This window comes from Symphalangus syndactylus, chromosome 1 (genome assembly GCF_028878055.3).
Source record: "Symphalangus syndactylus isolate Jambi chromosome 1, NHGRI_mSymSyn1-v2.1_pri, whole genome shotgun sequence".
Lineage (NCBI taxonomy): Eukaryota > Metazoa > Chordata > Mammalia > Primates > Hylobatidae > Symphalangus > Symphalangus syndactylus.
This window is the reverse complement of record NC_072423.2, coordinates 96521178-96546739: the sequence shown is the minus strand read 5'-3', so window position 1 is coordinate 96546739 and position 25562 is coordinate 96521178. Positions and strand designations below refer to the sequence as shown.

The following is a 25562-nucleotide window of genomic DNA, read 5'->3' as shown; positions in this document are numbered from 1 at the left end:
CGTTTGCGGTCGCCTTGGGTGCAGATGGTGGGCCCGCCGGGTCTGAGTGGGGGTCGTGTGATGACGGTAATGACGACGAGATACTCTACTCACGCGGCGTCCTTTATTCCTCACAGCAGCCCTGCGTGGAGAAACTACAGTAACGTGTTATCACGTTAAGGCGGGAAACTGAGGCATGGGAGTATTTAGTAACGTTCCCGGGCCGTAGAGCTGCGGTGTGCAGCCGCCTGATCCACCTGATCCGTATGACTCCCGTACTCAACCAGCCTATGTTTCCTACCAGCGAATTTTTTTTTTTTTTTTTTTTTTTTTTTTTTTTGAGACAGTCTGGCTCTGTGGCTCAGGCTGGAATGCAGTGGTGCGATCTCGGCTCACTGCAGCCTCGACCTCCCAGGCTTGGGTGATCCTCCCTTCTCAGCCTCCCGAGCAGCTGGAACCACAGTCGCCTGCCACCACCAGGCTCGGCTAATTTTTGTATTTTTTGTAGAGACGGGGTCTCTCCATGTTGCCCAGGCTAGTCTGGAACTCCTGGACTCAGGCGATCCTCCTGCCTCGACCTGCCAAAGTGCTGGGATTACAGGCATGAACCACCACGCCGGGCCTCTCCCCGGGAATGCTGTGGTAGAGGGACCCGCGGAGGCCCCGAGGCTGCCTGCTTGTATGTGTTGGGAGGATCTGCGCTGAGGGTAGGTAGGAGTTGGGCAGGCCAGGAAGGGAAGGAGACAGAGGGAGGGCACGCATGGTAGACCAGGACGAGGACAAGGGCAGGCTCAGTGTGTGCAAAGGGGACAGTGGTTTGGGATTTGCATGCAGATGCCCGAGCCTCCAAAGGACCTGTGGGCCACAGGGACACCCTGGGGGAGTTGAAGCTGAGGAGTGGAGAGGGCTTTGGGCTGGTCAGCAGGTGCTCAGAGGAGAGGGGCTGGCCCTGGAAAGAAGGGAGGTCTTGGGATGGTGGCCCACACCTGACCCTGGCCCTTCACCAGGCGATTCCTGCATGCATGCCTGCGGAGATTCCTGCGTGGATTGGGGAAGTCCTGCAGCATTATAGAATTGTTACCCAATGCCAGGGGCTTGGTCCAGAGTCCTGTTGCTAGATGCACAGAAAGCAAATCACCGAGATGTAAGTATTGCCAGGGAAGAAGGCTTTATTCAGGTGACATCAGCCAGAGAGACAGGAGACGAAACTCAGGTCCACCCCTTTCCCCCTCCCCAACTAAAGTTGTAGGTTGATATAGTCTGAAAAGAAAGCAGGAGCCAAGGAAGAGGAGGTGGCCCGCAGGCCGCAGGAGCTGCCTGTCATTGTCCAAATGTAGGTTTCTCAAGCATCCGGCTTGTTAGGAAATTGGGCCGGTTTCAGAATCATCAACTTGTTCAAAAGTGGGACTTGGGAGGTGAGAAGGGTTGTCAGACAGGAAACCCTGTATTCTGCTTTGACTGAGTGGATGGGGCCCAGGAGGATGAGCAGGATGGGGAAGAGTATGACTCGTAGTGGGCACCGTGAGGATAAAGAGTTCCAAGCTCCTCTGGCATGGTCTGGAGGGAAGGGAGACCCTATCACATAACTACAGCCCCACCTGGCTGGAGAGAAGAGGGAGGTGGCCTCGCTCCGTGCCACCCACCGAGAAAAGATAGGACACCTGGAGCTCCAGCTCAGCAATCCCCCAATCCCTCAATCCCTCAATCCCTCAATCCCTCATTTCATCCTTGCAACAGTCCCAGGAGGGTTTTTTTTTTTTTTTTTTTAAGGCAGAGCCTCATTCTGTCACCCAGGCTGGAGTTCAGTGATGCGATCTCAGCTCACAGCAACCTCCACCTCCCGGGTTCAAGCGATTCTCCTGCCTTAGCCTCCTGAGTAGCTGGGATTACAGGCATGCGCCACCACGCTGGGCTAATTTTTGTATTTTTAGTAGAGACGGGGTTTCGTCATTTTGGCCAGGCTGATCTTGAACTCCTGATTTCAGGTGATCCGCCCGCCTCGGCCTCCCAAAGTGCTGGGATTACAGGTGTGAGCCACCGCACCCAGCCAGCAGGTATCAATGGTTAATTCTCTCCACTGAACAAATGGAGAAACTGAGACTCAGAGAGGGCAGGGATGGCCTTGGATGCAGTGATTCCATGGTGTGGTCTGAGTCAGATGCCAGGGCCCTTCGGACGCCTGCCCCACAGGAGAGGGGTGACTCAGAGGCGCCATGTCTGTCCTTTTCTCCTGAACATGGGTGGTTGGTGCGGGGGCAGGGGGTGGGTCACTGCACTGTTTCCCATGCCTCCCACCTCAGCTCTCGTGGTTGGGAGCAGCTGAGGGAGGAGGCTGAGGCAGGGAGAGGGAAGATCCAGGAGGGAGGAGGCAGGTGCTGCTTTGAGGGGTGCCCTGGAGCCTTGGCGATCCTTTTCCTCCTCGGGCCCTGGAGCCCAGGCCCCGTCTCCACCAGCTGCAGGCAACAGCGGTCATGGTGGTCTCTGGCCTGGGCCTGGGGAAGGGCTCAGAGCAGTGTGCAGCTGCAGCCTCGGGTCTCCATGGCCACCAGCAGCACCCTCAGGCGGCGTGGCGATTGCGGCGGGTAGCGGAGGGCATTGAGCTTCTCCATCCCCGGGCTGCGCAGGAGGCAGGCGCGATGGTGGCAGAAGGTGTCAAAGGAGAACTTGCCGTGGTACCGGCCCATCCCACTGGCACCTGTACAGTGGCAGAGAACACAGGTGGTCAGGCCCTGGGGGTCTCCCAGTCACAGACAGTGGGGCCTGGGCGGGCTACTTCACCCCTCAGCCTCAGTTTCCCCATCTGTCCAGTGGGCTGATCGTGAGGCACTGTGGGTAAAGGGCTTAACCCTGAGCTTGACACCAGCTCAGTAAGCCTTGGGGACACCAGATGCCAGGGCAAGATAGGCAGATGGTGGTCAAGGGCATGGATTCCAGAGTCAGACTGCCAGGGGTTAAACCCTGGCCCTGCTGAAAACAATCCGTGTCACCTTGGAGTGTGCCCCAGTCTCCTCTGCCGTGGGGTGACAAGGGTACCTCCCTCCTAGGGTTGTGGTGAGGATTGAGGGGATGTTGAAACCCCTGGACCCAGTAGGTGCTGTGTGCAATGAACTCTCCTCAGTGTCTAGGTTGGGAGGCAGACGAAGCCCCAGGCCAGGGCGTCCAGGGCACAGCCTGGGTGGAGTGGGGTTGGCTGGGGGGCTTCCTGCAGTGAGTGAGCTCCAGGGATATGCAGTTAATGAGAGGAAGAGGGTGGGTGGGGGCAAGAGGGACCCAGGCTTGGGGAGCCTTAGAGGTGGGTGCCATGCGGTGTGTTAGGGACCTGGGCAGAGCTCAGGCTGTGGGAGCAGCAGGCGGGGGAGCCGGAGTGGGGCCACGGCCACCAAGAAGGGTCGGCTTGGGGCCCTGGGAGCCGGGGGAGGCTTTCTTGAGGGAGCAGCAGGGTCAGATGTGCCCACAGACAGCCCTGACTCTCCTCCAGGGCAGGGAGGTGGGTTGAGGAGGCTGGGGCTGGGGCTGGGGAGGCAGCTAGGTGGGGTCGGGGGCAGCCACCCAAACTCGAGCTGAGCCAGGACAGCAGCACAGGCACTGTTGTGGCCCTGGCTGCCCTCTAGGAAGGGCGTGGACCCACCTGAGGCAGCTTGCCTGGCCCTGCCATCGTTCACTCTGGTGCTGAGTGTGGACAGGTGGCAGGGCTGCCTGTCACCTGCCTGGGGCCTACTGTTCACTGAGGAGGAAGTGGGCTCAGAGAGGGGAGGTGTCACCTGCGCCACAGGGCCTTCAGTGCATTGCTGGGACCATCTCTGAGGCTTCCTAACTCAGAGGCCAGGACTCTGCAGTGGCATCGGGGCTGCTCTGGGGGGTGGAGGATTGGCACTCATCCAGGCCTCTCAGGGTGGGGAGGTGTGGTACCGAGAGCTGGAGGGGGGATGGGGTTAGAGGAGCAGCCGCCCTGGAGTAAAGGACGCCGGCGGCATTGCTGCTGAGGGGCAGACGCCAGGTCATGCCGTTGGGGAGAAGAGCAAATAGCATCTCAGTGGGCAGTGTGATCATAGTTGTGTGGTATTTTTAAAAGTTCACTAAATTGTGTGTCTGTGCAGAGATGGTCTAGAAGGCTCCACTGCAGACTTTTTTTTTGAGATGGGGTCTCGCTGTGTTGCCCAGGTTGGACTCAGACCCTCTGGGGTGGGGAGCAGGATGCGGGTTCTGGGGTGAGGCCTCCTTGCCTGTCCCTCTACAGTGAGGTGGGGCTGGGGTGCTTTGGCAGGAATGTATGCAGGTAACACTATTGCAGTTTGACCAAATGGTAACAGAAGGGCAGGGTAGCAGGCACCTACCCACTCCTCCAAAAGGCAGGCTGGCCAGGGTCATGTGCATGAAGCCGTCGTTCCCACAGAAGCCCCCGCTGCTGGTCTGGGTCAGCACCCGCTTGACCACCTGGGAGAGAACAGGATGTGCGTGAGGCCGCCTTGAGCCCCATCAGGATCCTCAGGACCCAGAGCCTGTTCCGTGCTGGACTCTGTGACACTGATCTTGCCTCAGAAAGGGTCTGAGGCCACCATGTCAGCTGAAGGGCCTGTGATGGTACAAGTGGGGCAGGGGGTTGTGTAGCAGCTCCTCATGGAGCTTCCAACTTGGGACATGTTTCCTGGACGTCTGCTCATGTGTGGTCCATGCTGGGGGCACAGACTCTTAGGCCTGGGGGTAGGGTCAGGAAACCTAGTGTTGCTTGGGGACATGGAGGGTGTAGTGGCAGCAGGGCAGTGCTAGACAGTAGGGAGGCATCCCAGGGGAGGAGTGTCATGTGCCTGCTGAGTGGAGGGACAGGGAGGGACAGAAGTTGTTCAGGCAAAGAGGGCACCACAGACAGAGTGGAGGCTGAAGGGCTGTGTGGTGTGAGCACAGGGACATGAAAACATAATGATGTGGTCAGATTTGCACTTTAGAAACAGAAGCTTGGCCCTTGCTTGACTTAATAAAGGACCTTCTTCCTCAATCTGTAGACTTATTTGAAGACTGAAAGGAAAAAAAGATTGGTAGACACTAAATTGTTGCTGCACAAAAACTTTGGTATATTTAGTTGCAATCACTGTGAACCTCTGATCACAGCTGGGTCAGGGCTTGTCTGATGTGGGGAAAGTGGACTCCCCCCAGTGGATTCAGACATCACTTCATGGCATGAGACCAGCATTACCCACAATCGCAGTGGCAGCAGATGGAGGAGATGGAGCAGAAGGCAGCAGAGGGTGTCCCATGTAGTACAGGCAAGCCACCTTGTGCATGACTTGTGTCTTAGGTGTGGCTGTGTGTCCTGGGATCAGTTCTGGGTGGTCAGAAAAGTTTGAAGCCAGATGACTCCACTGTCAAAAAACCTCTGTAGAGTTTTCTAAAGGTGAAAGTATCCAGATGAAGCAGGGCTCCTTGGAGGAATGGCTGCTTCTGGAGTTGGAGCAGGGGAGATACAAGATGAGCCTGGAGCTGCTTGTAGCACCAGAGGGGAAGGAGGTGGTCACAACCCAAGAGGCTGGGACATCTTATATGGGCTGCTGAGCCCGAGCCTCAGACAAACGACACGACCTTGGATTATAGCCCCTGGAGTCAAATAAATATACCTGATCCGTAGTGACCTAAGTAAACAATTCAAGAGATGAATCTTTTTTTTTTTTTTTTTTTTTTTTTTTTGAGACGGAGTCTCGCTTTGTCACCCAGGCCGGAGTGCAGTGGCGCAATCTCGGCTCACTGCAAGCTCCGCCTCCCGGGTTCACGCCATTCTCCTGCCTCAGCCTCTCCGAGTAGCTGGGACTACAGGCGCCCGCCACCATGCCCGGCTAATTTTTTGTATTTTTTAGTAGAGACGGGGTTTCACCATGGTCTCGATCTCCTGACCTCGTGATCCGCCCACCTCGGCCTCCCAAAGTGCTGGGATTATAAGCATGAGCCACCACGCCCGGCCAGAGATGAATCTTTCTTACAGAATTCTGGGAAATAGATGTAGATACTGTTGCTAGCCAAGAATACTGTATCCAGCTAAGACTATGCTTCGTAGATGAAGAAATAAAGCCTTTCCCAGACAAGCAAAGGCTGGGGGAATTTATCACTGCTAGATCAGTCCTGCAAGAAATGCTCAAAGGAATCTTAACATAAAAACAAGTTGGTATTTGCCATAATACACACAAAAGTACAAAACTCGCAGGCCCTATAAAACAATCATACAAAGGAGGAAGAGAAAGGTATCAAATGGCAATACAACAGAATTCCACCAAACCACAAATGGAATAAGAAAAGACTGTATAAAATAACTAGATAGGCCGGGCGCGGTGGCTCACGCTTGTAATCCCAGCACTTTGGGAGGCCGAGGCGGGCGGATCACAAGGTCAGGAGATCGAGACCATGGTGAAACCCCGTCTCTACTAAAAATACAAAAAAATTAGCCGGGCGTGGTGGCGGGCGCCTGTAGTCCCAGCTACTCGGAGAGGCTGAGACAGGAGAATGGCGTGAACCCGGGAGGCGGAGCTTGCAGTGAGCCGAGACTGCGCCACTGCACTCCAGCCTGGGTGACAGAGCGAGACTCCGTCTCCAAAAAAAAAAAAAAAAAAAAAAAAAAAAAAAATAACTAGATAATAACTAACAATATGATAGAGCAGCAGAGAGCTTAATTACCCCCACCTGGTGAGGGTGGGGTAGCCTTAGAGACTTGCTTCCAAATAATAAAGAAACAAACAATAGTAGCTTTCCAGGGAGACCTTGGCAGATACCGTCCTGACCCAGTAGTGAAGGTTCACTAGCCATGTGTGCATCTCAGGTGCCCCTGTTGTGGTGTGAGAGGCAGGCTCACCTCTGTGGGATTCTCTCCTAAAACTGGTAACCCTTCTTTAATCATGAGAAATACACCTGAGGCTGGGAATGTTCTACGGGAGACTTGTCCAGCACTCCTCAAGCTGAGAGGTTTATTAATACAAGGTGGGACCCTGGCTTGGATCCTGGGGCCAAAAGAGGATGTCAGTGGAAAAATTGGCAAAATCCAAATAAAGTCTGGAGTGTAGTTAATAGTAAAGCACTGCTGTCACATATTTTTTTTTTTTGGGTCAGGAGATCCTTCCACCTCAGCCTCGAGCAGCTGACACTACAGGTGTGCGCCACTATGCACAACTAATCTTAAAAAAAAATGTTTCATAGAGACGGGGTTTTGCTATATTGCCAGGGCTGGTCTCAAACTCCTGGGCACAAGCAGTCCTCCCACCTCGGCCTCCCAAAGTGCTGAGATTACAGGTGTGAGCCACCGCACCCAGCCCTGCCATCACTTTTTTAGTTTTGACCCATCTAAGCACCATTAAATGGGGGAAATTAGGTGTGGGGTACATGGGAACTCTCTGTACCATTTTGGCAACTTTTCTGTAAATGTAAAAGTATTTCCCAATACAAAGTTTATTTAAAAAAAGTTCAAGTGGCTGGGCACGGTGGCTCATGCCTGTAATCCCAGCACTTTGGGAGGTCGAGGCAGGTGGATCACCTGAGGTCAGCAGTTCAAGACTAGCCTGACCAACGTGTCAAAACCCCATCTCTACTAACAATACAAAAAATTAGCCGGGCATAGTGGCACACGCCTGTAATCCCAGCTACACAGGAGGCTGAGGCAGGAGAATCACTTGAACCCAGGAGGCATAGGTTGCAGTGAGCCGAGGTTGTACTATTGCACTCCAGCCTGGGTGACAGAGTGAGACTCCGTCTCAAAAAAAAAAAAAAGTTCAAGTGGAGGGAATCGAAGAACTGGCTGAGGGCCGGGGAGGGTGGGTAGGGACTGCTGGTACCTCTTGGTGTTTTTTAATCTGAGGACTCCGCCCTTGGGCCTCCCAGGCTGCCTCTGCAGCTTGAGCAGGGGTGGGGGATCAGGGCTCATTCTCGGACCTACACCTTTGGGTCATCCCCGACACGTTGCCTGTACCTTCAGAGTCAGGCTTGAGGGGTCATGTGGCCACCAGGCCCCGATGTGTAAGAAGAACAAAGGCAGGGGCTGACCTAAAGGAAACACTGGACCCTAGAGAAGACCCCGGGAAGCCACCCACTGAAGGTCTAGGAGAGTGGGGTCCAGACTGGGGACAGGGTTGGGGTGGGTGAGGCTCAGCTGCTTCCAGGAGAGTGGGCAGAGACGGAGCCAAGAGGACCACCATCCCAAAGTCCTGAAGCCACTGGATTTTGGTGGCCCCTCTGCTGCCACCACTTGCACTGCCCACTGCGGGTTCCTGACCCTGTCCAGCCCTCACCCCCACCTGGCTGCTGTTGGAGAAGGCGTACAGGGCCAGGGGCTTCTCCCGCCGGTTGATGAACTCGATGGCCTCGTCCACGCTCCGCACGTTCACGATGGGCAGGATGGGCCCGAAGATCTCCTCCTGCATCACAGGCTCCGTCTCCTGCACATCCACCAGCACCGTGGGGGCTGCGGGCACCAGAGACGGCTCAGCCCCGGGGCCACAGTCAGGACCTCCCCCAGGGGTGGGGGTAGAGGTGGGGACAGGGCCACGGGCCAGGGCTCCAGGCCAGGATCCCAAGGTCTGACTTCCCAGGGCTTCAGGCTTTGGAGTGTTTAGGGAAGAAAGTCTCCCCACAGCCCCCCAGAAGGGACCCTAGGGCTTCCCCAGCCTACTCAGGGCCTGTGGGGCTCAGAGAATCCCCCAACCTTGGTCTCACAGTCAGGGGTGATGGGATCTTAGAGCCTTGGAGTTCATGAGGCAACAGCGTCCCAGAATGTTGGAGCTGCAGTGTCCCGTGAGCTGCCGAGTCGTACGGCCCAGGAGACTGGGGGCTCAGGATGGGGCCGTTGGAGTTTAGAACCTGAGGATCATGGGCTCGGAGAATCGGAGGTTACGGCCTTTCAGGACAGTCGGTGGTGGGATGGGAGTTCATCTTAGCACACTGGGCCCTGGAGCCCTGGGATCTGAGCTCAGCGAATCCAAGGCTGAGGGACCAGAGTTTGGCTTCATGGGGCCACAGGCTCAGAAGCACAGAGACGGAATTATGGCACCGGAGCCGTGGCTCAAGGCCGGGCTCTGGCAGTGGGGCCGGGTTTCAGGTGCAAGTCCAGACTCGTGGCCCAGCTGTGGGCCCTCCAGTGAGGAGGGGTCTTGGCCCAGGTGGGTTGTGGTAGGGGCAGCAGGACTCACCGATGTAGCGATCGCTCTCGTCGCTCTGGCCCCCAATGGCCACACGGCCGCAGCCCAGCAACGCCTGCAGCCGCTGGAACTGTTTCTGGTTGATGATGCGGCCCAGGTTTGGGGAGCTCTGGGGGTCGTCGCCATAGAAACGGGTGATGGTGCTCTGCAGGGCGGGCAGCAGCCTCTCCTGCATCTCGGGGCTGCACAGGACGTAGTCGGGGGCCACACAGGTCTGGCCGGCGTTGAAGTAGCGGAACCAGGCCACGCGGTTGGCCACGGTCTGGGGGTCGCAGTTGTCGTCCACGTAGCAAGGGTTCTTGCCCCCCAGCTCCAGGGTGACAGGTGTCAGGTGCTTGGCAGCAGCGGTCATGACAATCTTGCCCACACGAGGGCTCCCTGGGTGTGGAAGGAAGCCAGAGTGGCCGTTCAGTGACCTGGACCAGGCAGGATGGCCCAGCCCAGAGCCCGCTCCTCTCTGGAGAGGTGGTGGAGTCAGCGGGCACCAGCCCTCACCTGGCCTTTCCTTGTTCCTCACTGCCACCCTGCAGCCCAGGGCCCTCCTCATCTTTCACCAGGACCAGCTCCTAATCACAGAGTCTCAGGAGGGAATGGTACATGGCTGCTATCGGCCCCCGGGGTCCTGAGCCAAGCCCCTTGGCTCCTCCCACCTCTGCTTCTGATCCTGGCTTACCCTGCAGGGGACTCTTTGCAAAATGCTGCATGGAACCCCTCCCATCTTCTTTGGAAACTTCGGGGATCCCTTATCACCCAAGGCTGGAGTCCAGCTCTGTCTGTGGCATTCAGGTCTCTCTTCCCTAAACCTAAACCTGGAAGTTCTGCCACCTGCCCAGCCCTTTTTTTCTGACCCTTGAGGTGGACTGGCCCAGGCTGATGCAGGCGTCCCCATGTCCTGCCTGGCTCGGCCTCACCTCTCCTCTGTGCTGGCATCCAGGGGCCCAGCAGTCTCCCCATGCACACAGCCTTCTCTGCCGTAGCCCTGTCTGGGCCTCAAGGCCTCCTCCCCAGACCTGATTCCGGACCACGCTGCTGCGTCTGTGGGGATGGCCCTGGCATGTCTCCCCCTTGTGGTCAAGGATTAAAGCCGGCAGGAGCCACTGTCCCTTCTCTACTCTCACCCCTGCCCGGTCCTGGCACAGTGCTTCCTGGGCTCTGTAGTTCCTTCCGGGGCTCCTTTTGCCTTTGCTGGGAGGTGGCCTGGTCAATCCTGCCGGGCCTTTCCCCATGACTGCCTCAACCTGTAAGGCACAGACTCGCCTGCCAGCACCACTGTCTTCCTCCCACTCCCTCTGCCCCTCACTAGCTCAAAAACTCGAAGCTGGGTGTGGTGGCTCATGCCTGTGATCCCTGCAGTTTAGAAGGCCAAGGCAGGAGGATTGGTTGAGGCCAAGAGTTCGAGACCAGCCTGAGCAACATAGTGAGACCCTGCCTTTACTAAAAAATACAAAAAATTAGCCAGGTGTGGTGCTACATGCCTGTCATCCCAGCTACTTGGGAAGCTGAGGCATGAGCATCACTTGAACCCAGGAGGCGCAGAGGTTGCAGTGAGCCAAGATTGTGCCACTGCCTGGGTGACAGAGCAAGACTCTGTCTCAAAAAAAAAAAGTGACCTCTGGCGTGGATTTCATCAAGGGCTTGTGTGCACATTCCAGCCTGTCCCCATCCTGGCCAACAGGGTGACCCTGGGCAGGACGCTGAGGCCCAGTCCCTCATCTGCCTGCAGAGAGGGCTGTGGGCACCAGTAGGGTGGTGTCTAAGAGCCTGGGGGCAGTGGGGTCATGTATGAGGGTCTGGGGGCAGTGGGGGCAGAGGCTATGGTTCCTGATGCTGTGGTTGGCACGGTGGGCTGGCCCTGGACATGGGACTCCATCCCTTCCTAAGGGGTCCTAGGGGTCCAGGACTGCTTCCAGCCTGGTCCAGAGAGAGAGAGAGGAGAATTCAGTCTCCCTTGTGGACTCCCAGAGTTAGGGACAGGACCCCTGAGCAGCTGTCCTCCCCGACCCCAGCCTGCCCCGACCCTTGTCCCGGCCTCACCTGTGAAGAAGATGTAGTCGAACCTGTGTTCCAGCAGCTGCCCCGTCTCCTGGGGCCCACCCAGCACCACGGCAAAGCAGCTCTGCAAGGTGGGATGGGCAAGGCTCCTTCTGGGACCCCAGCTCTGAGAGCCCAGGGAGCAGCCCGCCCTGCCTGGACCCTGCCCTGACTCCGCCCTGCCTGGCCTGACCCAGCCAGGGCTCTAGGAGGGTTGGGTGGAGGCAAAGTGGGGAGAAGGGAGCTCCCCAAGTTTCCCTGGCATTGGCAGGCCCAGCTTGGAGTCCAGCTGGCACTGGAGGGGGTGATGCCAGGGCCAAGTGGAGGCAGACACGGGACCCCTGGGCAACAGGCTGCCCTCGCTGCTCCTCAGAGGGAAACTGAGGCTGAGAGGGGCGGTGACTTGGTCAAGTTTACACAACTCAGAAGAGGCAGGATTGAGGTGGGGACTCGGCCTTCCATGCCAGGGGCTGCTCAGCCCTTGAGCCCTGCCTATTCCCGCTCTACCTGCCCGGCAGCCCTGCTCACCTGGTCCACATATCGGGGCAGCGCCTCGGCCAGGACCTTCTCGACGTTCTTGCTAATCTCTGATGGCTTCAGCACCACACAGTTCCCTGAAGGGCAGCGCAGGGAGAGAGCTGGGGGAGGCATAGCCCACTCCTGGTCTCCACACACCTGCAGGGCAGGCATCGGCCTCACCCACTTTCAGACACAGAACCTGGTTCAGAGAGGTGACCTGACGGGCCCAGGGCCACACAGCCCGGGGACGGTGGACCAGACAGTCCTCTTTGCCACCTGGGCCAGTTCTCCCATGTCCTTCTGGGATCCATGGGTGGCCCTGAGGCCTCGAGTGGGGAAGGGTGGCCGGAAGGGGCAGGCCCAGCTCTCACCTGCAGCGAGGGCACCCACGAGGGGCACCAGTGTCAGGTTCAGGGGATAGTTCCAGGGCGCAATGATGAGGACCAGGCCAAAGGGCTCCTTCCGGATGAAGGCGGAGTCCAGCTGCGTGGCCTGGGCCGGGAGCCGGGGAAGAAATTAAGTGCTCAGCACCCCGGCCCCTCAGCAGCCAGCTCCCACCCAGAGGGGCCACCCTGTGGGAGCAAATATCCCCTGAGCCCCCCGCCTGCCTCAGCCCAGCTGGCTCACCAGGTTCTTGGGCACACGCTCATCCTTCATCCAGGCCCGGAGGTTCCTGAGGGCCAGGGTGACCTCGCCCTGGCTGATGGCAACCTCAGACACCTCCGACTCGAAGGCTGACTGCAGGAAGTGGGTGGGGTCAGGGTGGGCCAGGACTCCCAGAGTGGGCAGGAGGGCACAGCCTCCTCCAGGCAGGGCCTGCTTCCACAACTCATTCATTCATTTTCATTCATTCGTTCACTCACTCCATGTTCAGTGCGTGCTTCCTGTGTGAGGTGCTGTCTCTGTGCCAAACAGAGGGACCTGCCCTGGAGCCGACCTTGCAGGGGGCAGTCGGTCCACATGAAGGTGAGAACCCTGACGGCTCCATTAGGACGCGGCTGTGCTACGGAAATCACGGAGCAGGGTGGGGGTGGAGACTGCTGGAGCGTGTGGCTGTGGGCGTGCACAGGTGTGCACGTGTATACATCCACATGAGCATGTGTGTGTGTGTGCTGTTTTTACAAAGTGGTCAGTGCAGGTCTCCAGGCGGCGGTCACATTGGAGCAGTGACCTGAAGGCAAGGAACGAGCAAGTCGTGGGTACTGGGAGGCGGCATACTGTGGGCAGAGGCCCTGGCAGCTGCAAAGGCCCCAATGTGGCTGTGAGCTTGTGCTGCTCCTTTTTAGCAAGAAGCAGAGTGGGCAAGGTGAGGGGGCCAGGCGGCCAGGCAAGGAAGGACTCCTGAGAAGAGCAGGGATGGGATCTGACTTAGGGTTTTTTGTTTTTTTTTTAACTTTAAAAAAGTTTGTTTTTTGATTTTTTGCAGAGTGTCTTGCTATGTTGCCTAGGTGGGTCTTGAACTCCTGGCCTCAAGCAATCCTCCCACCTCGGCCTCCCAAAGAGCAGGGTGGAGATTGGTCTGCAGGAGACACAGGCACAGCCACCCCTAGGTAAATGCGGTCAGTTCCCACAGCCCAGGGGCCAGGGCCACTGTCAGGCTTCTAAGCAGGAGTGAGGAGACCCGAATCAATAGGAACATTGTCCTGCTCTCGGCTAGCCAGTGCTCCCTGCCCTCTGCACCCCAAGGGAGGAGAGATCAGCCAGGCAGCAGGCTGCAGGCTGCTGGAGAACAGGTCAGGGACACTGGGGCCAGGCTGTCTCCCTGCCTGAGTCAGCGCCTGGGGTTATGGGGTGCAGGCTCTCCCGGTCAGGGCAGAGGGAGACGGGCCAGTGGGGTGCTGGATGGGCCAGAGGACCAGCGAAGCCCAGAGAAGGGGAGGCCCTGCCTGAGGTCACTCAGCGAACCAGGGGCAAGGCCAGGGCTACCGCTCAGCCCCAAGAGGGAGGAAGACGTCACGCCCACCAGCACCTCCCAGCCACCGAGGCTGGGCGAAGGTGCCTTCCACACGGACTTTCCCACAGCCTGTGCTCTGGCCCCATGAGCCTGGTGGCCTGCCCACCACGCCTCCTAGGTCACCTGGAACCTGACTTTGGGAGACTGGGCTATTTTGAGCCAGGTTCAAACTCTGGCTCTGCTCTTCCTGGCTGCATGCCCTTGGGCAAGAACACACTCTCTCTGAGCCTTTTCTGGGGGCCACTGGGTATGGTTGCCCAACCAGATTCACCAAGGGGTTAACTGAGAGGGTGCACGTGACGCTGGGCAGATGCTGCTTGCTGAGGGTGGGGACGGGGGCTGACCAGGGCCAGAGGGAGGGACCAGGTTGAATGTTCTGGGCTGCTGCTCCCTTTGTAGGGCCCCGCTCCTGCAGCTGGGATGGGAAGGCAGGAGGTGGAATCTGAGCCGAAGGGAGAAAAGGGACCAGACAGACGTCAGGTCAAGTCTCATGAAGGCTGGCAGGCGGCCGGTGGCAGAAGCTCAGTGGTGGTGGGGGAGTCAGTCCCCAGGGAACCCAGTGGGCTGGGGGAAGGTCTGAACACTATGGCCTTCAAGGCAAAGGGAGGAGACATTTTGTCCAGAGAATAGTAGCCGGGGGCAGCCCCTGGGACAGATGTCCTGAGGCAGGGGCAGATGTCCTGAGGCAGGGGCAGGTGGTGTCCTGAGGCAGGGGCAGGTGGTGTCCTGAGGCAGGGGCAGGTGTCCTGAGGCAGGGGCAGGCAGGTGCATGGGCCCTGATGGGTGAGGGGTTGGTAGAAGTGTGTTTCTTGGGGTTCTGCCTTGGCTTCCCCTGGGATTGGGAGGGGCTGAGGCCCCAGACCTTCAGGGTCCAGACAGAGGCCATGATGCCTGCTGTACCCAGAGAGAAGGCCAAGGCCTCACAGCCTCCAAGGCCCTACATAGTGTGGCCCGTACCCCAGACCTCATCTTTGCTGTCTCTTCCTTTCCCACCCCCCACAGCCATGCTGACCTCCTTGCTGCTCCTCAAGCAGAAACACCCAGCACGTCCTGCCTCAGGGCCTTTGCACATGCTGTGCCCACTGCCGTCTCCCCAGCTTCCATGGGGAGCCTCCCCCTCCATCTTCACGTCTCTGCCCCCTTCTCAGAGAAACCTTCCCTGACCCCCACATATACAACAGCACCCTGATCCTGGCCCCCTCTCTCCCCTTCACCCTGGGTGTGTCTCCAGGGCACATATTTCAACCCAACATGCTGTGTAATTATTATTTTTAATATTATTATTGAGATGGAGTCTCACTGTGTTGCCCAAGCTGGAGTACAGTGGTGTGACTTTGGCTCACTGCAACCTCCACCTCCCAGGTTCAAGCGATTCTCATGCCTCAGCCTCCCGAGTAGCTGGAATTACAGGTGCCCACCACCACATCCAGCTAATTTTTGTATTGTTAGTAGAGACGGGGTTTCGCCATGTTGGCCAGGCTGGTCTTGAACTCCTGGCCTCAAGTGATCCGCCCACCTCGGCCTCCCAAAGTGCTGGGACTACAGGTGTGAGCCACTGTGCCTGGCCTTGCTGTGCAATTATTTATTTGCTGTTTTATTGTCTCTGACAGAAGGTCAGCTTCGTAGGTGTGGGAACTTTGTTTTATTCTCTGCTATATCCCCAGAGCCTAGAACAGTACCTGGCACATAGTAGGTGCCCAGCAGATAGTTGCTGCAGGAATACAGAAATGAGTGACTGGATGAATGTGCAAGAGCGGCTCTGGCCTAGGGGAGGAGCTGCTTTTAGCCCCACTTCATGGAGGGCGCAGCTGTCTTCATCCCCTGCTGTCCCAGCTGCCCTCCATGCCCCCCTGCCCCGGTGCACCCTCTCATACCCCCAACCCCAGCCCACCTTGTGCAGGTCCTGGGCCAGTGAGTCGTGCAGAAGCTGCTTGTTTTCTTGCAGGAAGCGGCCCAGGCCTCGGAGCTGCGCAGCCCGGAACTCAGCTGGCCGTGTGCGCCCCGCGTGGAAGGTCTCCCGCAGTCGCCGCAGCGTGTCCTCAAAGGGGTCCATCCTGCCAGATGGGGCGGCATGAACCGGGTGGCCAGGGCTGCCCCTCCTGCACGGGCACCACCCAGCCGCCCCAGGGTCTGGGCACTCCTGACCTGCCTGCACCCATAGGGGCTAGCAGACACCTCTACCTTATACACACACAGGGACCCACTCAGATGACCCCACAGGGACTGAGGTTGCCAGCAACCCCTTTCACCCAACAGTGAGCACTCCCAGACACACATGAAGACCTTCGCACCACTCCCCTCTGCCATGGACCTGGAGGCGGCTGCAGGACTGGGTGTGGGCTTGGGGACAGCTGCTCCACCACAGCCCCCGAGGGTGAGCAGGCAGGCAGAGCGCCACACTTCTTCCTGCCGCACAGAAATTAACCCCAAGCCATGGCCTCTGCCCTGCCCTGATGTCCCTCCTGGAGGCGGGGCGGCCTCACCCCTGCCAGCCTGAATGGGGTAAGCAGAAGCTTGATGAGTAGAGGGGGTGTCCCACCCACTGCCACCATGGCCACCACCTTGGAGCACTCCAGACACAGAATTCTCCGTCTTCCTCTGTCCCCAGCCTGGGGGCACTGCCCAGGGAGGCCAGGCCAGTGGGCAGTAGCCTCCTCTCCCTGTGCCTCAGCTTCCGCAGGAAGAGGGAGAGAACACCTCGGGCCCCCTGGAGGCCCTGCTGCCCACCCTGCTGGGGCTGTGGTGCTAAGAGGTGGAAACCGCTGTGGGGGAGAGGATCAGTGCAGGGGAGAGGGCGTTCCTGCCTCCGTGCTGGTGCCACCCAGAGCTGGCAGGCAGGGTAGGGGCCTAGACATTCTCCTGAGCCCTGCCTGTTTACTTGAAGTTCATCGGAGGAGCACTCTGACGCACTCGTTCCTCGGCCTGGTGCCAAGGACCTGTGGGGACCCTTTCCTCCTTCCCTCTCCGAGTCCCTTTCCTCCAGATATCAGCTTGGCTGATGCTTCCTCCAGGCAGCCCACCCAGATTATGCCCTCATCCACTGTCACAGTGGCCCCTTGACTCTGCTCCCCACCGTTCTGAGTTGTGCCATGTGATAAACATCTGGTTACAGTCTACCCACCTCCCAACCCTGTCCACATCCCCCTTACTTCCCCCTCGTTAGACTGGGAGGCAGGCCCCTCTGTGCCTACTTATTTGAGACCTAGTGCTCGAAGCCTCTCATGTTACCGGCGTAGTGATGGCACCTGCCAGCTAATGATGAGACCACACAGTCGGTTCTGAGCCCAGGGCCAGCATCGGTGAGCGCAAGGCTGTGGGTGATTGTGAAGTGGCCACCTTGAGGGCGGGACCTGCTCCGGTCTGCAGGATGGCCCTGCTGGACCAGTGTGCTGCTGAGAGCCTGGTCGGGAGCCCCAGGCCAGCCCTCAGCTGGAGTGACTGGGGGGGCCAGGCCGAACCCACCATCTTCCTGCTCTGATCGGGACAAGCTGGGCAGCTGCCCGCACACAGGACAGGCACCACGGTCCCCATAGTGGATGGCTCGTCACGGGAGCAGGACTGAGACCCAGGAGCCAAGAACCAGCCTCTCGAGCCATGAGGCCTGTCTCCGGGCTCTGCCTCTTACTGGTTGTGGGACCTTGGGCAAGTCACTCACCTTCTCTGCCTTGGTTTCCTCATCTGTGAAATGGGGATGCTAATGGCACCTGGTGTCATCGTGAGGATTAAATGACATCACGCTGCACAAAACATTTGCTGTTGTGCCCACAGAAAGTACTCGACAAAGGTCAGCTCTGGGTGTTTTGCTACATAGCCTGCAAATATTTAAATCCCCCAACTCCGCACTCTCCTGGGTCCTTCTCCATTCCACTCTCACCTTCAGACTTCTGCCAATGGTCAAAGGCAAACCACGCCTGCACCTCCCTCGCCTTTTGTAAGAATCTCTGCAGAAACCACAAAAATGCAAGGCACCTAACGTGAATGGTGGACCGTGGGCCAGGAGCTCTGTGGGGGATGGAGTTCTGCATGGAACATTCCAGCAACCCTCCTAGCAACACTGAAACCAACTCACCAGGGCCACAAGACACATCTCTCCCACAGGGCAACCAGCCCTGGCATTGCTCCTATGGGTCACTCACTCTGGACTGAGGCCCCCAGGGAGTGCCCAGTGGGGGACGGGGAGTTGGGCAGGACCCTGGCAAGCGGAGAAGCCAAGGCCGCCTTCTGCCTGAGACTGGGGGGATCCTGGGCCTGTGACCTCCCGAGGGTGCTGGGCAGCCATTGTGGACACACAGAATAGGAAACTCCTCAATCAGGCACTGGGCTGGGGGCCCCCAAGCCCACCCCCGCGGCACCCCTCCCACAGTGTGAGGTCGTAAGGAGTGTGATCCCCATGCCTGCCCTCGCTCATTTCACCACCACGGCCGCCCACTGAGGGACCACTATTCACCCCACTGAAGGAGATGGAGGCCGAGGCTCAGAGAGGGCCAGAGCTTGCCTGATGCCACCCAGCTCCTCACACTGGAAAACCCAAATCCAGAAGAGCAGAAGGCTACCCACCTCAGCTCCCACCTCCCTCACAGTCCCCTGGGGATGGGCAGCCAAGTCCTTGGGGGAAGGGACACTGGGCTGGGGCCTGGACGGCAGACCCAGGGCCGGGTGGACTCCGGTAGGCCGGCTGTGGGAGGGGTGCCTGGCGAGGGGAGGTCTCTTGCTGTTTGGATTCCATTTCCTTGGCCTCCCTCCTCATCATTGCTGCCACTCCCCACACTGCTTAGGTTGGGGGTCTGAGACCGCCTCTTGCCTCCTGGGGCTGAGCCACTGAGGTCCAGGGGCTGATGGGCCCAAGGGTCTCTGGGGCGTGGCCCATCACAGGTTGAGGCGCATCTGGCCCAGACCTGCAGCTTCTGGGGTGGGGGGTAGTTGCCACATCATTTGATGATGAAGATAGCGGCTGTTTCCTCTGGCCTGGGGGCCGGGGCAGGACCAGCCACTTCCCCTCAAGGCCACGGGCCTCTAAAAACAATACTCAGGTGCCCATGTGCTGGGCACTATGCCAGCCTGGGTGCTCGCTGCGGGTGCCCACAGGCTCTGGGAACAGAGTAGGGAGGAACGGGGCTGACACATCACAGGGAGTGAATGGCTGGCCAAGCCGCTGCCCCCAACCTCACAGCAGGGACCGTCCTGCTGAGGGACTGTCCCTGGGCAGGGACCCCCCCTTGTTTGTTCACACCCTGGCCCGTCAAGTGGGTTGGATTCCAAGGAAACGGAGGCTCTGCCCGTTCTCTCATGCTTCCTGCCTCAGTTTCCTCATCTATACCATGGGCCTTCTAAGAGCATCCTCCCAGCATGGCATGGCCTGGGGGCCCAATGACCTGGGTTTAAACTGCAGCAACCACATGTGTGAGTGAGGAGACCTTGGGCAGGTTGCTTGACCTCTTTGTATTTCCCATCTGTAAAATTGGGCACTGCCTGTGGCACCGATACCACTGTCGGGGGAATTCAAGCACTGGGACCTCGGGACGTGCTCAGTATCCATGGAGGACGGTTGTACCAGAGGAGGGCTGGGGGAGGAGACCCCTGGGGCAGGGGCCTGAAGGGGCCTTGATCCAGGGTGGGTGTTGGGGAGACAAGGACATAACCCTAGAGACCCAACTGGGGATAGGGATGTGGTGACAGAGGGACTGAACATGGTGGGTAGAGGGCCTGGGGGAGCCCCATCAGGGCAGCCAGAAGGCGGGGATCACTAGGCCAACTTCAGGGGACCCACAGGCCCAATACCGCAGGGTCTCCGATTCTGATCTCCTGCAGTTCAGCTTCATTAAACAAACATGATGAGAGGCTGTGGTTTTGAACTGAGCTCTTGTACTAGGCCCCAACAGACCAGACCAAACCAAAATGGAGGCACTCATGCCAAATGCCACATCATCAAACCGAAGCTTTAAGGAAGCAGACAGAGCCCAAAACAACAGACCAGTTTCTCCGGGAAGCAGGAGATTACAGTCCACCTGAGCCGGCATCATCAGGAGTCCCCTCTGCCTTACTCCTTAGAAAAAAAGCAGTCTGCAGCGATCCGGTATTAGGCGGTTTGGTGTTTCCTATTTTTCTGTTTCCTCCTTCCTGTCTTACCAACCCCCTGTTCCGCCACTGCCTGGTGGGAGCTCTCATTCCATTTTGTAGAATGGAGGCTGTCTAGATTCACTAAGCATGAATAGAAGCCAATTTGATCTATAACCAAATGTGTTGTCATTTTGTCTTTTGATGGCCTTAAGATGGATTTTCGTGAGGTCTCCCAAAGCTCAGCAGCCCCTCCCTTGGGGAGCCAGGGACCAGCGTATCCCCTCGTTTGTGGCTTGGGCCAACCCAGCTCCGGGTTACAAAGAGGCTGAACAGCCTCGGCTCCCTGATGGGGCACAGTTCCTGGGATGAGAAGTGCCTCCTGCAGGCGGGGCGGGGCGGGGCTGGCTGGTCACTCCTTTCTTGGATCCTGACAAAGTCCACTGCTAAGAATGATTCTTTCCCAGAGTCATTCATGGCCACATCCCCGCATCAGCACTGGGCATGCACGCTGGTGCCCAGGAAACAGCTGTTGCTGGAAGGGATACTTGACCCCTGTGGGGAAGGGGCACGCAGTCCTTCCTGGGGCAGCTGGACCCAGAGCTGTTCCCTTGGTTCCCTTGGAGGGTGTCCGGGAATCCCAGGAAGAGGAGGCGGTGGCAACCCAGCTCGGACAACGGAAGGGTGCCTGCTGGCCAGGGGGGTGCCCGGGACCTCGCTGCCACTCCCCAGACCTGCCTCTCCTCCTTCCGCTTTCTCCCCCAGCAGGCAGGCAGATGAGCTCAGCCAGGACACGGTGGCCCCTGAGTGCAGCTGCTGGTGGCTAGGCCCGCCTGGGCTGCCTGTAACCCGGAGTTGCTGAGCTGGACTCCGGCCCGACTGCTGGCCCACTACAGCCCCAGCCTCCCCGGGATACTGTACCTGAGGCTCTGCCAAGTTGCCCTTCCTCCTGGCTGTCCCGCTCTGCCTGGTGGCCCTGCTGTTAAGAAATGTCCAACACAGGGCCAGCCCCTGGGGGGGGCGGAGTTGCCCTAGCCTCGTGCCTGACTCTGGCTCTGGGCGGGCTGGAGGCTGCAAGCCAAGATTTCACCACCGCCTCCCTCAGGGGCCTCAACATCTCCTCCCAGACCACAGAAAAGCAGTCAACGCCCAGAGGGCGCCAAGCTAGAGCCACACGGCAGGGCTGAGCTCCGAGCTGAGGGGCAGCCTGAGGAGGAGGAGTGGGGCAGTGGGCCCTGGGAATCCTGGTGTGGGGTGGGGAACTATTATTGTATTAATTATATTATATTATAATATTATGTGGAATGTTATGGCCCAGAATAGCAAGGAAGTCTCGACCCCCCACTCCCAGCCTTCCCTCAATGCTTCCCCTAAGGAAGGAGACCACTATTACTCCTGCTGTCCTCCTCCTACCACGTTGCCTGGTTTACAAGACAGGAAGAAAGAGAGAAAGCAAAAAGTTAGAAAAAAAAAAACAGAAGTAAGAGAAATAGCCAGAAGACCTTGGCGCAGCCACCTGGCCCTGGTAGTTAAAAAAAAGTGATAATAATAATAATATCAACCCCTGACCTAAACTACTTGTGTTATCTGTAAATTCCAGACATTGTATGAGAAAGCATTGCAAAACTTTCTGTTCTGTTAGCTGATGCATGTAGCCCCTGGTCACGTTCCCCACACTTGCTCGATTTGTCACGACCCTTTCACGTGGACCCCTTAAAGTTGTAAGCCTTTAAAAAGGCCAAGAATGTCTTTTTCAGGGAGCTTGACTCTTGACGCAAGTCTGCCGATGCTCCCGGCCGAATAACCTCTTCCTTCTTTAATCCAGCGTCTGAAGAGTTTTGTCTGCGGCTTGTCCTGCTACACCCTACCCAAGACTCAGTTTCCCCTTCTGCAAAACAAAGAGGTCAGACCCAAAGGTGGCTGGAGTCTAGAAATACCATCTTAGGGACCACACCTCATGCCTGCTCCTCTCCCAGCGCCCTGTGCTTCTGTGTTCCTCCACACCACCCCATGGGCCACCCCATTCATAGAGCCTGTCTTTCCCCAGATCTAACATCTTACAAATGAGGAAGTGGGGGCAGAGACGGGGTGGGATGTGAACATGGGGTGTGTGTGTGGCAGAGCTTCTTGCTCCAGAGCTGGGGCTGCACCCGTCCCGGATGTCCCCTCTGCCTCCCAGGAGGAGTGCCTCCCTCTCTGCTTAGGACCGTGGTCATGATGCCACATGTCACCTTGGTGGTTCCTGTAGTCCCGATCCTCCTCAGGTTCGGCACAGGCAGCTGTGCCAAAGCCTGTCCCTGCCTGCCCCCAGCCCGCCCTGGATACACCTCTCAGAGCCAGCATGCTGCGGGGATGATGTGCAAGCTGCTGTGGGTGTGGACAGGCAGGGGACAGGGTGACAGGTGTGGGGGAAGAGCCTCCTCTATGCCCCTTCCTGGGCCTGCCACTGCTGCCGTCTCCCTGGTGCCCTGGGTCTCCGTAGCTCCTGGCCCCAGGGCCTCTGGGCCAACGTGGCACCTGGGAGGTGCTCATCACGGCATCCCCCCGCCAGCTCCCTGCCTACCTGGGAGGGCGGTGAGGTCTTCTGGACCACGCCCACACTGGTGGCCCGTGATTAATTAGGTTGGGGGTGAGGGACTGCAGAGCCCCCGTCCTCTGTGTGGGATGGAGCCCCCAGCCGCTGCCAGTCACATGGCTCAGCATGTGACAGCCCAGCCCTGCTGTTCTCTGGAGCTCAGCCAGATCGAGCGGGTGCCAGGCAGGGCTGGGCAGGGGCTGAGCCTGTACGTCTCAGCTGGGAGTGAGGCCCAGAGAGGGCAGCCACTGGTCTAAGGCCACATAGCAAATCAGGGACCCATCTTGGCGGGTACTGGCAGGTGGGAGGGGTGTTTCAGGATCCCGAGGGTCCCCTCCCTGGCCAGGGAGCTGTCAAAGAATTTCCCCCAACTCACAGGGGCCGAACTTGTCACGAATGCAGGAGCAACCTGGGAGGAGGCCCCCGAAGAGGCCTGTCCTCCTGGGACAGAACTCCTGGCCTGCCTTGGGAGTGAGGCTCCCCGCAAGGGAGGCCACACACCTCCCAGGAGGGCTGGGCCCTCCCCACTCTGGGTTGGGTGCCCCTCACTGCTCCTCAAAGCTCCAGAGGCTCAGTGGGGCCTGGAAGTCTTGTCTTTGTTGAGGGGAGCCCAGGGTAAATGGGGAGCCCTCTGGGTAGGGCACCAGGAGGACTCACTCTTGGAGCCAGCTCTGGGGTGAGGGGACTCTGCCAAGGCCCAGGCCAGCCAGGGGGTCGGGTGGAGGGGAGCTCAGGGCTCCGGGCCAGACAGCTGTGGCCCCGCCTGCCCTGCCTCCTCCTCGCTGGGCTGACACTTCGCCTCTTTGGGCCTCAGTGTTCCCATGTGAGAATGGGGCTGACTACAGTCCCGGGGGGCGTCTGTGGGTGAATGAGAGGGCTCGGCAGGCACAGAGCTCAGCACCTGGCATGGAGGGCGTTAAGTGTGAGGTCTGGGCTCAAATCCTGGTCCTGTCACTTACCTGTGTGACCTAGGTTAGTACCTTAACCCCCCGTGCCTCTGCCTTCCCATCTATAAAATGGGACGTAAGTGATTGTGAGGCTGAAACAAGTCATTCCATGCACGTGGGCCCGGAGCTGTGACCATTCCAAGTGCCCCTCCCCCTCTGGAGGGGTCTGAGAGCTACCTTCCAGACTGCAGGACAGGAGCGTGGGCAGGGCATGAGCATGGCATCAGGTGGAATCATTCATTCATTCATAATTCATTCATTCACTCCCTCGATTCTCAGAAACACGCCCCTGAGCCTGGCTCACAGGGCCTCAGACATGCCCGAGAGCATCTCACTGCCTCACCTGCCCACGAGTGACCTTGAACAAGAAACGTCCCCTCACTGGGCCTCAGTTTCCCCGGCTGTAAAATGGGGCTGACTCTGCCTGCCTCACACGACTACTGCGAAGGTGAAATGAGAGCCAACCTGAAGGCACCGACAGGGCACCTGGTGCTCAGTAGGCGCTCAGAGCATGTGAACGTCCTCCTGCCCCTCTCTCTGCCCTCCTGAGGAAATGGCTGCCCCAGGCCTTGGCCCTGCCTCCCACCCCCTCCCTGGCAGCCTTGAAGGCTGGACCCACCCTGGCTCCTCGAAGAGGCAAAGTTAGAGGCTGCAGGGGCCCAGGGCCCAGGACACAGTCAGAACTCACGGGCAACGGTGAATGCGGGTCACTTGTTCATTTACGCACTCATCAAACCTTTACTGAGCACCTACTGTGTGCAGACACTTCACACAATTTTCACAATTCCCAGACATTATTGACCATGCTTTCCAGCTGGGTCACACAGTGACAAGGACTCACGGGGATCCACACCCAGCCCAGCCTGGCTCCCCGGCCCACGGTGCTTCCAAGGTGCCAGGAGCCCTCGCACAGGAATGGGCTGGAGTCTTCAGCTCTGGCTGAGCCCCTTGCCACCAACTCTCAGGAGCCTCAAGTCTCAGTGAAAAGCAGCAGCCACCTGGGCATTTGCTGTGCCAGGCACTGGGCAGAGCCTTTGGCACACCCCAACCTGGGGACCTCCAAACATCCTGTGAGCCAGACTCAGTGATCACCATCCCCATTGGCTTTAAAGTGTAAAATATTGTGGAATCATATCCATGCCAGGGAAGTGGTGTGAAGGGAATCACGTGGGCTGCCCAGCACGCTCCTGTGTCAGTGCAATGCGGGGCAACAAAATTCCAAGAGGTTGTTTTAGGGAGTTCCAGTTGAGAGTAATATTTATTCTTTTCTGCTTGCTTTTCTGCAAGGAACATCGATTATTTTCATAATGAGAACTGAAAGCAAAGCCTTATTATAGGGAAAGCATTGGCAAACACTGAGCGGCGGGGATCTGGCCACCCCTTCCTGGGGATGTGACTGTGCACTGTTGCAACCTGGATGGGTTGGCGGGGGTGCTGGCCCTGCTCAGATCTCTGTCCCGCAGGTCACCCTGGTGTGTTTATCTGGGCCACCCTATCAACCTCTTAGGTAGTCTCCAGGCTCCCCAAAAGCAGCTCCATAAACCACCTAAAAAAAAAATCCTTTCTGGAGAGAGATGTATCAGTCAGGGTTTAGTGCCTCCATGGCTGTTTTTGTTTTGTTTTGTTTTGTTTTTGTTTTTTTGAGAGAAGTTCTCACTCTGTTGCCCAGGCTGGAGTGCAGTGGCACAATCTCGGCTCACTGCAGCCTCATCCTCCTGGGCTCAAGCAATTCTCCCACCTCAGCCTCCTGAGTAGCTGGGGCTACAGGTGTGCACCATCACACCGTGCTAGTTTTTGTATTTTTTGTAGAGATGGGGGTCTCACTTTGTTGCCCGGGCTAGTCTTGAACTCCTGAGCTCATGTGATCCTCTTTGGCCAGCCAAAGTGCTGGGATTGCAGGCATGAGCCACCACGCCCGACCCTCTCCAGGTGTTTTGAGTAGGAGACATTGAGTGCAGGGAATTGGTGGTACAACACAGGTGATGGAAGAGCCCAGGATGGGCAACCACAGCAACTGCCACAACCCCCAGGCCCAGAGGAACAAGGGGAGGAAGAGATGTCACCAGGCCCCAGAGGTTTGGGGTCCCTCAGGGAAATTGAGAGCTCGGGGGGCCCACTCCCAGCACTTTGGGGGCTAAGGCGGGTAGATCACCTGAGGTCAGCAGTTCGAGACCAGCCTGGGCCAATATGGTGAAACCCTGTCTCTACTAAAAATACAAAATCAGCTGGGTGTGGGGGCACACGCCTGTAATTCCAGCTACTCAGGAGGCTGAGTCAGGAGAATCGCATTTTCTCATCATGCTGTGTAATGATGCTGGTGTCTGCTGTCTGAGAACGGC

The 25562-nt window shown here is 58.0% G+C and overlaps 1 protein-coding gene and 1 long non-coding RNA gene across 9 annotated transcripts; one reads left to right on the top strand and one right to left on the bottom strand.

The window, feature by feature from the left end:
- The first annotated feature begins 9 nt into the window (after positions 1-9).
- On the top strand, positions 10-17394 carry LOC134737330 (uncharacterized). Of its 2 annotated transcripts, XR_010122133.1 has the most exons (5): positions 10-686; positions 987-1123; positions 12568-12659; positions 13120-13243; positions 15593-17394. It is a non-coding gene; the product is annotated as an uncharacterized lncRNA (long non-coding RNA). The 2 variants fall into 2 exon arrangements; XR_010122128.1 differs by having other exon boundaries at positions 10-1123.
- On the bottom strand, positions 1131-22406 carry ALDH3B1 (aldehyde dehydrogenase 3 family member B1). Of its 7 annotated transcripts, none has more exons than XM_055270309.2 (10): positions 22265-22406; positions 15539-15701; positions 12321-12431; positions 12065-12185; positions 11703-11788; positions 11178-11259; positions 9135-9521; positions 8244-8410; positions 4314-4413; positions 1131-2674 (listed from the first exon to the last, which is right to left on the bottom strand). In XM_055270309.2, exons 1-10 carry the CDS (start codon positions 22402-22404, stop codon positions 2484-2486), a joined length of 1548 nt encoding a protein of 515 aa, XP_055126284.1. In that variant the 5' UTR covers positions 22405-22406; the 3' UTR covers positions 1131-2483. The 7 variants fall into 7 exon arrangements, with proteins under 7 accessions (XP_055126284.1, XP_055126293.1, XP_063500648.1 ...); XM_055270318.2 differs by lacking the exon at positions 22265-22406 and adding an exon at positions 20623-21773; XM_063644578.1 differs by lacking the exon at positions 22265-22406 and adding an exon at positions 16526-16610.
- Between the last annotated feature and the right edge of the window lie 3156 nt (positions 22407-25562).